This window comes from Ceratotherium simum, chromosome 11, assembly GCF_057802395.1.
Source record: "Ceratotherium simum simum isolate JZ-2026a chromosome 11, ASM5780239v1, whole genome shotgun sequence".
Lineage (NCBI taxonomy): Eukaryota > Metazoa > Chordata > Mammalia > Perissodactyla > Rhinocerotidae > Ceratotherium > Ceratotherium simum.
Window position 1 is genome coordinate 49,987,308 of NC_141910.1, and position 14,882 is coordinate 50,002,189.

Sequence of the window (14,882 nt, forward strand, 5' to 3'; positions counted from 1 at the left end):
CTTACAATTGTTTTGGACACATACCAGTGTTACTTGTTTTTTAATGCGAGTCTAATTAAATAAAGTAAATGACCCGTGTGAGCAGGAACAAACACTTGAGCCGTTGTTATTTACCATACTGGGCACCTAACTCATTCCTCAGCTGGGATCTTTCACTTCTTATTTCACTGCCTGAAATTCTAACAATCAGGGATTCATTTGGGTAAGGAGTTTTCTATTTTAAAAAATGCAAATACCTATGGTGAGGTATGGTGAGGTTAAGATTCTGTGAGCAATTCACATATTCTTGAGAGCTAGTTCAATCAAATTGCTTGCTGGGGCCCTGAAGGAGTGAGAATGTTGATTGGAGGAAAGGGAAGGAGATGCTTTAGAAAGCACACTTAGGTTGTGAGAACAGCGGGCTTGGGTGGGGCGCTTGGGCTCTGAGAGGAGAGGACGAGGAAGTGGGGAACTCCTCCGGGAATTGGGGTAAGAAGGTGCCAGAGACACGCTTGACCTCTTTTGAGCACTTTCTCAGGGCAGGTCACAAACGGAGTCATAGAATGTCATACCAGAAAACTGAGGGATGACGGAGCACAAATTCCCTGTTATGTAACTGACTAAGTCTCAGAGAGAGGTGGTGGCTTGCCCAGCTTTGCATAATCAGTGACCTTGGACCTGAATCCACGTTTCTCAACTCTTGGGCCAGTGCTCCTTCTCCAATACTCTGCTGCACAGCACAGACAAGGAAATGCTTCCTTTCTCCTTCGGATTTGCCTCCAGGACCTAGAACTCCAGCAAGTGCTCAGGTCCTGCTGCCTGGGAGCTTATGTAGACCACCACAGCCCTCTTGGGAACTTCCCCACTGCTTGTTTACACAGAAAAATAAATTCCTGGTCACAAATCACAAATTTGTCAGCCCGTTTGGTCCACAACACATTCCTGGGTCAGGTGCTGCCTGTGCTGTGCAGAGACAGACAGAGTCATTCTCAGATGGACCTGACTTCACTACCTTCCTCTGAGGAACACAAGTCTGTCCTGGGTGAGAAACAGAAGCCTGGGGAAGGGACATATGACCTCTGAAATACCAAAAGTCATAGGGCTGTTGTGAGCCTCCCTGGCCATCTGTTTCCTTCACCTGGGACAATAATTCTCAAGAATTGTCAAAAGAAGAAATGGCCATTGGGCTTCACCCTCTGCATCTAGAGGGCTCTGCTAATCCTCTGCACAATTTATGATAAGCCAAATGAAGACCGTAATAAGAACAGCTCCAGCATAGAGTGAGCCCCAGAGCTGTGCTAGGTATGGAGGGTCACCCAAGGATGAGAAGCAGCCCCCAGCAGGAAGTTCCTGAAACAATGACGAATGGAAGAGGGAAGATAATTAAGGGCCAGGATGAAGGATGAAAATGAAAAAGTTACATCTGGGAGATAGCTTGGAGACTGATAATAACAACAGTCCTCTACATGTGTGTAGATAGAGCCCTGCAGTTTTTATAAAACGTTTCCACATTTATGATTTGATGTGTGCCCTAAATGAGCCTCAAGTTAGAGATGAATTGTTATTCTGATTTTTCAGAAGAGAAAAATTGAAGTTTTCTTAACGGGATTTTTCTTCAGTCTTTCGATTCCCAAATCCACTGTTCCTGTTACCCCTGCGACACTTGCAGACTGATGAAAATAATCATAAGTTGTCACATATTGAGGTATACAGGGAAGCCATTCTGATTGAAATCTGATTCAGCCTAAAACTCATATTTCCCAGAGCAGCCTGACTTATGGCCCACCAAACGTGCGTTGTACATCTGCTTCAAACATTTTCCCAAAGCGAAGAACGCGCTCTTTAAAGATAGGACTGTAATAGCTACCTTTCTCTAATGCCGATGCCATTACTTCTTTGAAGATAAGCTTTTCTTCCCAGATAACCAAGGTGAAATTGACCTGCTGTTTATGTGCTAAACTTTAGCAAAACATCTCTTGTGACTTTGGAAAAAAATTATATTCCTGTCATGCTTGATGTGTGTTCTTTGTTCTGAAACAGTATATAACCATGCTGTAAACCACGCTTCTCTGGAGAGCTTTCTTTCCCACAGAAGAGAGCTCTTCTGGGCTAGTCCTCACATTAGGCTCAATAAATATCACTCTATCTTTCTTGTCTATAGATTGGTTATTGATTATTTGCATCAGTAAGACCAAGTAGCGTAAGGAGGGGTGGCTGTTGAAACAGGAGATGAGGGCAGAGATTCAAAGAGCTTTGAACTCAGGAGGAACACTTTGGATTTGTCTTAACAGTGACAAGGAGATGGTTTCTTGATTAATATGATGAAACATTAGTGAATTATGACATAGCTGGGACTTAGTCCCATCTCGGCTGTTTACTAGCTGTAGTTATCTTGGTCAAGTTACCACTCTGTGCCTCAGTTTCGTTTTTGTGCAATGGGGATAATAATAGTACTACCTCACAAAATTGTGGAGATTCAATGAGACTCTGAAGGGAATGTGCTTAGCATTGTACCTGGCATGTCAAAAGTGCTCACTAGATGTTGGTTTTTGTCTTAGTCTGCTCAGGATGCCATGACAAAATACTATAGACTGGGTGGCTTAAACAACAGAAATTCATTTTCTCACAGTTCTGGAGGCTAGAGGTCCCAGATCAAGGTCTGGCAGGGTCAGTTTCTGGTGAGGACTCTCCTCCTGGTGTGTAGACTACTGCCTTCTCACTGTGTCCTCATATGGCCTTTCCTCAGTGCACACAGAGAGAGAGAGATCTCCAGTGTCTCTTCTTACAAGGACACTATTCCTCTTGGTTCAGGGTCCCACCACTATGAGCTCATTTATTTCCTTACTGTAAATATGGCTACACTGAGGGCTGAGGGCTTCGACGTGAATTTTCGGTGGCGGACACAAACATTCAGTCCATAATCACTATTGTCATCAGCATTACTTTTCTTATCAGTACTAATATAATGAGTGAGGTGATAGTTGCCCAGAAAGATCAAGGTGTGAAAAATTAGAGTTTTGGCGCAGACTGCTGCAGATAAGCAGGTGGGAAGGAAGAGGGGGGAAGAGTTCTAGGGTGCGGGACTCTTTAATCCCACTGGCACGTATTGAGCACCTACCAGGTGCCAGGCATTGCTCTGTGTCTTGGGGATCCACAGTGTGCAAGCACAGAGTCAGGCAAGCTAGAACTGACTTAACTGCTGTGATGACAATCTGTGCAAGTGGTCGTGGGAGCCTATGGGAAGGATCCTGGGAGAGCCGAGAAATCGCCACAAAAGATCTACCAAGTGAGTCTCAGGAAATGTTTCGGGGGAGGAATGGCCGGTGAAAGGTAAGGAAATCAATAGGGGTCAACGTTTCTAGCCCTGAGTGGCCAAAGACATGAAGACAAAATTGGCAGAAATGGGGGATTCAGGAAGTAGATTTGGGAAGGGAGAGAGACCTCTCAGTAGCACAACGGAGTCACGAAGTTCCTCCTCAGCAGGAGAAATCCCTGAGGGCTGCCGCAAACTCTGAACATCACAAAAGAAAATAATAACTGCACTATTTCCTGCAATGAAATAATGTTCTAAGTCTTATCTCCAAATACCGTCACTAATCTGGAAGTGAGAAGGTGACTAACTCTCTCTTTTGTCAAGGCATTACCGGAACAAGTTCTGTTTTTACGGTGTTCTAAGAAAATAGTTGGGTTTGTACAATAACACCACAAATCTCTGAGTGTTCCCCTCCCTTCCAGAGAACATGCAGTGGGGAGGAGTCAAGGCTCTTGGAGGTGGAAACTCAGACTCTCAGCCAAGCTCCTGTGCATAGAAAGGACCATATAAAAGCGTGGTCTTGGGCGGTGGGCTTCTGACTGCATTGGGACTAGAGCCTGTCCATTTGCTTAAAGAACAAGATCTTCTGTGCAGGTAAATTTCTTTAGCTCCAAAGGTGGGTCCAGTTTAACCCAGAGTCCACAAGGGCCTCTGTAAGGTCTGGGTTCAGAAGATGAGAGAACGCTAATTACTTCGCTTGGTTTGAACTTACAGGTCAGAGTGTATACGGAAAGAGCCCTGGAGTCTGGAGATCAGAATTTTGTCCTTAGCTTTGCCATCAATAATCAGTGTGACCTTGAGGAATAGACTTCAGCCCTTTGGCCTCAGACTCCTCATTAAAATAGGAGGGAGGGTCTTTGGGCCTGGGTGGTCTCTGAGGTCCCTCCATCTCTGATTTCTATCAATGGTTATTTGGTGGAGTTACTTATGCTGCTAGGTGCTGTCATTTTCCAGGGCTCAGAGCATTCTAGGGGTCTTCTGAGCCTCATCAATTTTGGAAGGGATCTAGAGGTGGCTGGTTCCTGCCTGGGGCCTTGTGGGATCCTGATATTCCAGGAGACAGGCTACTCTCTGTGTGCTAATAGGCAGGGAGGCTGGTTTGACTTCTGTGAAATCAGATGTGAAGAAGACGCTGATGACAATGCTCACATTCTGTGAGAGTGAAATGGTCCCTGAAGGAAACCAGAATATGTCACCCCAAAATATGACACATTGATATAAAAATTATTTCGAGCTGAAGGCAATTAAGAAGCAGTAAGCCCAGAAAAAACTCCTCTTCTTCTGCCTAAAGGCAGGAAATAAATTCTCCTTTTATTGGAGACAGACTCTTATCAGCCCAGAGTAGGAACTAGAGGAATCTGCAAATAAACCTTGTTAAACTAACCCTAATCTTTTTAGTTACTTCTTCACCATTTACTATCACTAGCCCAAATCTTTCTGTCTTGTCAGTTCTTCACAAATATGTTGGGGGATTTTTTGTCTAAAAGGTATGAAAACTTCCTGCTCTGGCCACTTCTTCAAGTCTTCATTCTCTTGTGAAGGCTCCCATATACGTGTAAACATTCTATCAAATTTGTGTGCTTCTCTCCTGTTAATCTGTCTTTGTCAGTTTAATTTTCACACCCAGCCAAGACCCTAAGAGGGTCAAGGAAAATTTTTTTCCTCCCCTACATCCCTCACAGGATACTTACCAGTATGGTTCTTGGGGACGGCCCTCGCCTAGTTAGAAATCTAGAAATCACTGTGGCTGGAGCAGTTTGCTTGTCTCTGGACATCAGAAATCACTTGCTGAGGCTCTGAATGACTCCAGAGGCAGGCAGTTAGCTCTCAGCTCAGCTTGTACCCTTTTCCTATTGTTTGGGTGGGTTGCAGCCTGGATATGGGTTAAACATTTTTGTTTCAGAAATGCCAGTTATAGTCTACAGGAGCTCAGAGTTGGAACTGTGATCCTAACCTTGAGCCATGGAGTGGACCTGGGATTTTGATCTGGGGAGATCTCCCAGACCTGGCAGGGTGAGAGGGTAGGTTTGACTTTCTAGAGTGAGGATTCTTGGACAGTGAGTACTGACCATTACACAGAGTGAGCACCTCACAGTGAAGAGGAGAGAGTCCTCTTTAGAGTGGGAGCCGACCATTGGACTGTGACTTCCTTGGGAGGCACTCAATAAAGCCTTGTTTAAATGAGTTGAATTTACCACTTTTCAATCTCCCTTGTAAATCTCTCTCCTGACCATCAAAACAATCAATAGAAAGGAATAGAATCGATTTAACTCTTAACGGTATAATTGGTTTTGTGATAAATCTCTCCACCCCAAGGGTAACCACTAAGCTGATTTCTAACATATGGATTGGTTTTGCCTTTTTTTGTAAGTTGCGTAAACATAGTCATAGAGTTTTTGTGTCCGGAGTTTTTCACTCAGTACTATGTTTGTGAATTCCGTCCGTATTGTAGTGTGTAGTTCTTGTTTGTCCATTATCTATGCTGTGTAGTATTCTACTGTGTGCATGTACCCCAATACTATTTATCCATGTTCATGGGCATGTGGGTAGTTTCTCAGTTCAAGGCTATTTTGAATAGCTCTGTTATGAATATTCTTGTACGTGTCTTTTGGTGCATAAATTTAAGCATTTTTGTTACCCAGGAATTGTTGTGTCATAAGATGTATATATGTTGAACTTTAGTATTCACTGCCCAATAGTTTTCCTGAAAGATCTTTTTGATTGACTTACTTTTTCCAAAGTTTTGCCGGGGTTTCTAACTGCATAGCTTGATATTCTGGAGTAGCATAAATCATAGCCTAAGATGGGAAGGCCATCCATTCCTCAAGTCCAAGACCGAGCTTTCGGGGGATGGGGGTCCTGTTACCCAGCATCCTCCTCCCCAGTTCATACTCTTGAACAAAGGGCAAGCAAGTGCTTGGTCATAACAGATTCAGGATTATTTTTTCATGGGGGCTTTTTTCACAATAGTCTCTTCCCGACTGTCTCACCAGATCCAAGATCCTTAGAATAACTTTTCTGAGGTGAAAACATCTGTGTATCAGTGAGGTAACTGGCTGTGAGGAAAAGAAGATAAAATGTGCTGTAAGGGCAAAGAAGGCTCTAGGGAGGAGGGGAAACTTCAATTGAGCTTTGAAGGATGCGCGCAATTTGAACCAGAGAGGGCAAGAAATATCTTGTGTTTGCATGCAAGGAGAAAGATAAGTTGCGACAGAGCAGAGAGTGTGTGTTTCAAGCTGTTTACTCAGAAACAGGCCAAAACACGAAAGCCTGGCCATTTGGTTTGAGGCCATGAAAGCAAGCCTCAACCTCCATCAGTTCTCAGAGATGTGATCAGAACACCAGAAAAGCAGCCAAATTATTGACAGTTCACAAAAAGTTTTCACGTCCTTTATCTCACTTCAGCTTCATTTCATGAGGGGCAGGCAGGGCCGGCCTTATCAGTCTTCACATTTTACAAGTGAAGAAACATCCATCCATTCATTCAGTCAGTCAGCCAGTCAGCAAACATTTGTCAAGCATCTGTTTATTCACGATACAATGCTGGACTCTGGGAATCCAGAAAAAATTATATACTATTCTTGCTTTTAATAGCTCATGGTTGGGCCACATTCTTCATTGTTTCCTGAATGGCAAATATCTACTCTAGTAACTGAAGAAGAGTGCTTGGGGTCTTCTGTTAAAAATGAAATATAAATGTAGACAGATATCTAACTAGTAAAAACTTTCAAGATGCTTTGAAATTCATTACTTTTGCAAAATCATTTCCCCTTTGATGAACAGGTCATGATCTGTCCATAGAGATGCGGGTTTTCCTATTCATAATCAGTACCCACAAAACCACCTGAAAACTGCCCAGAAATGTCTGATGTCATCACATCTAAGAAATGGATTAGAGGCCAGACTTTAGCAGAGAGAAGTGGCAGGCCATATCTTCAAGTCTTTTTGAGACATGAATGTAACTGCAAATGTTAAGAGTCTGTAAAAACAAATCAATGAATCAATTAGAGATAAAATTCTGTTCCATTAAGATAAATTCTTAATGACAGACTCAATCAACCACATTTTATTCTGTGAATTCCTCCTTGGAGCTTCCTCCTGTGCCTAGCCCTGTGAAACAACAATCTACCTAGGTTAGTCAGTGCTTTAGGCAAACTTGACTATAAAAGGCCAGCCAGAAAATGTTTTAGGCTTGTGGGCCGTATGATCTCTGTTGCAACTACTTACCTCTGCTGTTGTAAAGCAGCCATAGAAAGTACATAAACAGGTAAGTGTGTTGTGTTTCAACAAAACTTTATTTACAAAACCAGGGGTGGGCCAAATTTGGCCCTCAGGCCACAGTTTGCCAACCCTTGCTTTAGACTAAAGTTTTTCAAGTCACTTTGCGTTGTTATTTCTTTTGAGTCCTGAGAGTATAAACAGTGTGTGTCATCTCCATTTCACAGGTAAGAAAACCAGCTTAGAGAGGGTAAGGGGTCTGCCCACAGTCACGCGGGTAAGAGGTGGCAAACCCAGCCACCTCCTGGGTTTTCTAATTCCAAATCTAGTGCTCTATGACCACTGTACATGGTCTATTATGCAAAAGTAGTACAGTGCCTGCCCAAGATAAATCAGGCAGAGCCAATAGTTAGTCTTTCTCTTTTGTTCCAATTGTCAAGAGCATGGGATTGATCATTTTTTCAGTTCACTGCTTTTTATCATGTAAACAGAGCCATTTGTGCAAGGAGCCTAGGTTTCTATTCCAATTTTACCTCAGATGACTTAGTGGGCTGTGGCCAGATGCCAGAGTTCTCTAGAAATTAGTCATCCCGGAGGAGGATTCTACAGGTCCACAGCACCTGTGAGTGAGGACGTGGTTCTTATTTCTTTTGTTTCCTTTCCAGAGCCCTGATGCCACCCTTACAGGTGGGTCAAGAGATGGGTGTATGCATCCAGCATGGGCACAGTGGCTAATACATAGCAGGATCTCAGTAAACCTCTAAACGAACTGAACATCAGGGCAGGGACTCAAGACATGGAACACACTCGGGCCTCACCTGGTGATGCTCCTCAGTGTTCACCAGCCAGTTAGCACTCAAGGCCTCCACTGGATCATGAGCAGCAGAGGTACCCCTCACCGTCATAAAGCTTACCCTTGCACCTAACATCCACAGAGAAGGCAAGCATAGTCAATATGGAAAAGTGAAGATTGTGGCTCTGACTCTTTGTTTATTTGCTGAGTGCAAATGAACCCTGACATGAAGAACACGACAGAGGAGTCTCCCACCCTCTGGGGAGCCAAGGAAAGGACTTTAAGGCACAGGAAGCATGACTTTAGGCTGCACATTCTAATATCTTGTGCTCCAGTTGGCTTTTCCCTGTTCATTCGCATAGTCTTGTTGTATGGGCCTGCTCCAACACTGTTCACTTACAATAGTTAAAAAGAATTTCCAAATGTGACCAAGACCTGTCTGGCCCTTTGCAGAGAGTTGTGGCAATCTGGGAATGAGTCAATTTCATCCTCAGCTTGTAACATACAGAAGACATGCAGGAACTGCCAACCACCCACATCTAGGTCTAGACTCTCCTGCAGATGACTTAAGAATACTTATTTAAATATAAGGTATTTGTGTGTGTGGCCTCATTCTGTAATTTGGAGGGTGAGAGGATCTTGTGATGGGCATTTTATCCTCTGAGCCCCACAAGGCACCAAGGCTTATCACAAGACGCAATGTTTTCAGGCTTGGAGAAGAATCTGAGTCTGACCCAGCGCTTGGTAAGGAGGGCGTGAGCCTGGGTCAGGTTCTGAAGCCAAGGGACCCACTATCATTTGTCATGTCACAAGCAGTGAAGGATTGCTGTTCAGGCTTGAAGGACAAAAAAGTAAGACCTTGCCTTTATGTGGCCTCATGTTCGTTTACGAATGTAAATGTGGTCCAAGAAACCTGTTGAGAAGGAAGTGGGGTTAGGCTGGAGGAAGCTTTGCCTGATAGTCCATATTAGGAAGAAAAATTCAAGGGAAAATACAAGACTTGGGTAACAGCTTTGGATCTCTATGACTCAGGTTAGGAGGGTGCTGGGTCTTCCCCCAGGAAGTGTGCATGCTCCTGTGACAAGTAAGAGCGGCCGGAAATCTGATTATCCTAACCTCTGAGAGGGGCAAGGATGTGAGACCAACAGCATTTCCCCACTGTTAACCATGGGGCCTGAAAACCCGGCATTGGGCAGAGGAAGTTTCGGTACATGACTGGCTCAGAGCACAGCCCACAGTGGGGTCCACAGACAAGGTCATTCCACTACCTGGTCACGAGCAGTGCAGGACGAGCTAAACAAACTAAGGGTATGTGTTTATAAACTTTTATAGCAAATGACCAAATAACTTTCTGTTGAATCTGAAAAAAAAATTTTTTTAAAGGAGGGCTTGAATTTTGTCTTTTTTAAATTTTATTTTTCCATTAATTCATTTTCATTAAATTTCTGTGATAAATTGGATACAAAAGAATACAGGTCCTTCACTAGTGATAACTTGGGAAACACCAATTAAAGGGAAGTAGGGTGCCCTGTGGGGTAGAAAGTGGGGCAGAAGACGGTTAGGATGAGGGGGACTCACTGAAGGGCAGGCACTCAAGGAAGTCTTCCTGGTGGAGGTGATCGAGTCGGTCTGTGGAGGAAGGGCAAGATCTTGACCAGAGAAGAGGACCCTCAGGTCACTCCTACAGCCGTGAGAGAGTACACATACTGGTATAGATCTATTTGCAGGCTGCTTTGAGTGCATATACAATCTGTCCCACACATTGTACTTCGCGCAAATGGGAGTTGTTGGCATTGAGGGCTGAACACTGTTATGGGAATCAGGGCCCTCGGGCCTTGATAGGGCTCTGATTCAGTTTCTCTGTGTAGCACCAGGAAGATCATTTTACCCCTCAATAGACTGTAAGGGGATTGTCTCTGTTGAATGGTGTCTAGCTCAAGTCGGGCAGATGACAAGTTCCCAATAAAGTTTTTGGTGAACAAATGGGTGAATGAGTCTCAGTTTTAACACTCCAAAAAATGAGGGGGACTACCTAATATTGGTGGTTTTCAAACAATAAAATGAGAAACCTTGCAAAGATGCCTTGCAGTCCAACTTACAAACTCAAGCCTCCACTCTTGAGTTTCTGTAGGATTTCATTTGAAGAAGGAACGTCTCACTGCTAAAATAATTTGGGGAAATACTAGATTAGATGATTTCTAAGGCCTATTCTAGATCTGATATTTTCTGATTCTACATGGATAAGAATGCAAATAATAGAGACCACAGAATCATTGACTTAACCAACCACAACTGCATAAAAAGAGATGCAGGAGATTTAGGGATATGTTAGAATATTGGGGTTTGTGGGGTCCAGTTGGCTTGCAGAGCTCTTAATATGAAGCTCATAGATGAACTTCAGAAGAGGGATCCACTGACCACCTAAAAATGCATGCAAAATTTTACATGCCGTTGAGCATCAGTTGAGAGTGCCATGGCTGCATGTAACAGATGTACATACAGTGTCTGACATAAGAACACTACAGATTCTCGCGGCTACCCTGGCTTAGGTAAGCAAGCGGTTTGTCCTTCTGGTATAACAAGAAGTCCGGAGGCAAGCCACCCAAGGCTGATGCGTTTGTTCGAGGAAGTCATCAAGATCCAGACTCCTAGCCAGTGGCTTTTTCATCATAGTCCCAAGAGAGCTGCTTCATCTCCAGGCATCATATGCTTTCTAGGAAGGGGAAAGAGGGAAAGTCAAAAGTGGTGCCAACTGAGGCTGCCCCTTTCTTTGGGAAAGTCACAGCTTTTCCGAAAGCTTCACCTAGTAGACTTGCACCTTCATCTCATCAGCCAGCACTATATTGTGTGGCCAACTTGTCCTGCAAGAAGTTCCAGGAAATCAAGTTTTGTAGCTGGGTGATTAAAACTGAGGTTCTGTTAATACGGAAAAGAGGTGAATGGTAGGTAGAGGCAACTGTCATACTTGCCACAATGTGTGAGATTTTTTTTTCATTACCTTCAAGGAGGGAGGTAGATTTGAAGAGAATGTAGAAGGAGGACAGCCAGAGACACGGTTCTGCAGGGAAGATGGAGGAGGACACTGGAACAGGGGGAGGAACGTGTGTGAGCTCAGAGGCAGCAGCAGGGAGGTCCTGCAAGGGAGGACAGAAGGGGCAACCACTGCCCCCTCCTTGCCTGGCACGTGGACCCTCAAGCCCAATGAACTGAGCTTCATTTGCTGTGGAGCCTGGACCCCCACCAGGAACCTGAGCACTGGAGTGAATGCTCGAGGACCCCCACTCTCTGGGATAAGACTAGAACCAGGTGCTTCAGTCTCTTCCTCACAGGCTCATTTCTCCTTCTCACTTCTCTCCACCTTCCCCCTCCTCTCTGTGGGAATGGCAAAGCATAAACAGGAAGTGAGTAAACTGAACTCTCCGTTTCAGGAGCAACAGAGACCATCCAGGAAGACCCCCGGGGTGGCTGTCCACCGTGCCATGTATCTGTGTTCAGGCAGCTGGAAGCTGGGGAGGAAGAACCCAGCGCGGGGCTCTGCGCAGCTCCCCAAACAGGACTACGAGGCCCTGCAGGAAAGGTGCCTGAGGGACGGCCGCCTCTTTGAAGACAGCAGCTTCCCGGCCACCCTGAGCTCCATCGGCCGTGGGTCTCTGCTGCAGAAGCTGCCGCACCGCCTGCAGTGGAGGAGGCCTCCGGTGAGGGCTGGGAAGGGGGCTTTCGAACACACACTACATGTGTCAACCCAGACCTTCCTTCCGAGGGCTCAGGGCTTTCAGATACCGGGTCTTAATCGCTGTCATTGATCCCCATGCAAAGGGAACAGGGTAAGTGCCCACATTCCCATTTTCCAGAGAAAACCAGGGGTGGTCCTGAGAGGGGTCTAAGTTGTAGCTTCCCTCAGGCCCTGCCCAGAAATACGCAGAGCAGCTGCAGCCAAAAATACGTCAAGGTACGGTTGACCTCCATCTGAGATGGCAAGGCATCCCCAAGTCACCATCCAGAGCATCTGCCGGAGAGAGAAATTTTAACATATCTTCACTCACCTTCCCCCAAATCAGTCTCATGAAACATGTAATTAAGAAGCTATTAATCACTTTACAAAAGTATTTTTCACTTTAGAAAATGCATCAACACTTCCTTTAAAAGGCAACTTAATGTGTTCAACTGCAATTCAGCTCCCCCTAGCTTGATTTACACGCAAGATTTCTGGAACATGGCTAGTGAACAAGGTAAAGTCAACCTGTGCTAAAAATTCTCCCCTTTTCTGCTCCCTATTCAGCCATCACCACCAAAGCCTGCAGCCCCAGGCTTATTAAGTCCCTACTATGTGTAAAATTCCCAAGTGGGCCTCCTAAACTAGATGGCAGTCAAGATTCTACTTCTCATGGAAAATTTTGAGAGCTTCTAACATAGAGACTCTGTCACCCACCTGACCTTGGGGGAATTGTTTCCATGCAAAAGCTGAGGGATTTAGTACATGGAGCAGAGAGCACCCCCACTTACCACTCACAACCCAGCCCACATCTCAGCGTGGAAAGCCAAAGAGGCTGTTATATTGGGGGTTGGGGTGGGAAGGAGGAGTAGAGGGAGAATAAGGAGGATGGGAAGATCTCTAGGAAAAATGAGAATACCCCCTAAAAGAGGTGCTTCCATTTTTTGATAGAAACTCCAAGAAAAGGCATTTTTGGTACAAGTGTTACTTCTCACTATCTGCACAGAGTTCTCCAGGACTCTGACTTACATGAGTTGCAAGAAGGAATGAGAAATACAATGGTCAGAATATGTACACCAGATTTTCCAGGACAGCCCCGATTTCACATGTATTCTATAGGTGTACCCCCATAAGTCCAGTTGTGGGGTGTGGGAAACTATGGTCCTTGTAGCTCCAGGATCTTCTTTGTTCTCAGCCAGAGTGACAAGTCCATCTATCCCTGCAGGAGCTGCACAGCAATGCTCAGTTCTATTGTGCCAAGGCCAAAAGGCTGGATCTGTGCCAGGGAGTTGTAGGTAAGTCTGCACAGCCCCTGGAGACACCCACCCAGCACCTGCGAACCTGGCCTAGCCAAGGCAGAGTAGGAGTGGAAAGAGAGGAAGCAAGGGATCCCAACGGGGCAAATGGCCACTGTGAACTCCAACTTGACGTGCTATGTTAAATGCGTGGGAATGGAAAATCTTGCCTAACCATAATCCTCCTTACCCTAAGTTTCATCTTGGGAAAATGTGCTCACTCTTCTTTAGTCCCCGTAATGAGTCACTCTTGGCACACCAGTCACTAGATAGATGCCCCAGAATAGAGTCCAAGCAGCCTATCTTCAACCCAACTTTCTCTTTAGAGGAATAGAAAAAACTCTTGGCCATGAGGGAAGGCACAAATATAATGATACCCATTTCCCAGATAGGGAAATGGAGTCCAGAGGGGTTGAGGCTTTCCCAGGAGAACATAAATCACTTACAGAGGCAGGACTTAAAAAAGTTTGATTGGGTTTGGGTCCTAGTTCCCGAGGATGGGGCATTTGAAAAGCTAAAAGGTGGTCCAAGAATATGGCTCTATTCTTGGTATCAATTCTGGATTCCAGCCAATGTTCCCCATCCCCCTACTCTGCTCACTCACCATCTTCCTCTCCAGGATATAATTCCCTTCTCCTAAACTAGGCTACAAGCCCTGAGAGGATAGCAATTGGGACCAGACATTTCTTACATGCAATAAATCCTCACTAGATTCATGGAGATCTTTGTAGAATGTGCATCCATGTACAGCACATCCATGTAGATACCTGAAGAATGTGTATGCATGTACAGTTCAGACATACAGATACCTGTAGAATGTGCATCCATGTACAGTACATCCATGCAGATACCTGTAGCATGTGTGGGCATGTGTACAGTACATCCATGCAGATACCTGTAGCATGTGTGGGCGTGTATGCAGATTCACGCAGATACTGTGTCTGTCTGGCTTAGGCGACTGCTGGTTCTTGGCTGCTTTGCAAGCTCTGACTTTGCACCAGGACATCCTGAAGCGGGTGGTTCCCCTGAATCAGAGTTTCACTCAGAAGTACGCTGGCATATTCCAGTTCTGGGTGAGTATCCTCCTGGTGCCCCAGCCTGGAGGGGGCCATAGTAAAAAGGGTTCTTGGAAGAGCCATGTCTTCGCCTCCTGGGCTGACCATCTTCCATGGCTATCTTCACCAGTGGGCACTCTCTCCTTTCAGTTCTGGCACTTTGGAAAATGGGTTCCTGTGGTGATAGATGACCGACTGCCTGTGAATGAGGCTGGCCAACTGGTCTTTGTGTCTTCTACCTACAAGAACTTGTTCTGGGGAGCTCTTCTGGAAAAGGCCTATGCTAAGTAAGACAACCACCAGAAATCTTTTCCCTTCCTCTCCCTTCCCTTCCCTCCTCTCTGTCTCTCTGTCTCTCATCAATGTTGAGGTAGGGCAGGAGGAGGCAGGTAAAGTTTATCAAGTGAGATAGTGAGGCACGACTCAGTGAATATAGAAGTGACATATTCAGAGTCTCTTATGTACAGGTCGCTCCGTCTGAACAAGCCTTCAGCAGTTTTGCCTCTCCTAATGGATG

At 45.2% G+C, this 14,882-nt stretch overlaps 1 protein-coding gene across 1 annotated transcript in view; it reads left to right on the forward strand.

Annotated features, from left to right (window-relative positions):
- The first annotated feature begins 653 nt into the window (after positions 1-653).
- Positions 654-14,882, forward strand: part of CAPN14 (calpain 14) — a 36,716-nt gene continuing 22,487 nt past the window's right edge. Inside the window, exons 1-5 of the mRNA XM_087436423.1 lie at positions 654-732; positions 11,732-11,998; positions 13,241-13,310; positions 14,265-14,383; positions 14,516-14,652. Of these exons, the coding sequence (XP_087292549.1) occupies positions 11,783-11,998; positions 13,241-13,310; positions 14,265-14,383; positions 14,516-14,652 (542 nt within the window). The 5' untranslated portion in view covers positions 654-732; positions 11,732-11,782. The remainder of the gene's footprint in view (positions 733-11,731; positions 11,999-13,240; positions 13,311-14,264; positions 14,384-14,515; positions 14,653-14,882) is intronic.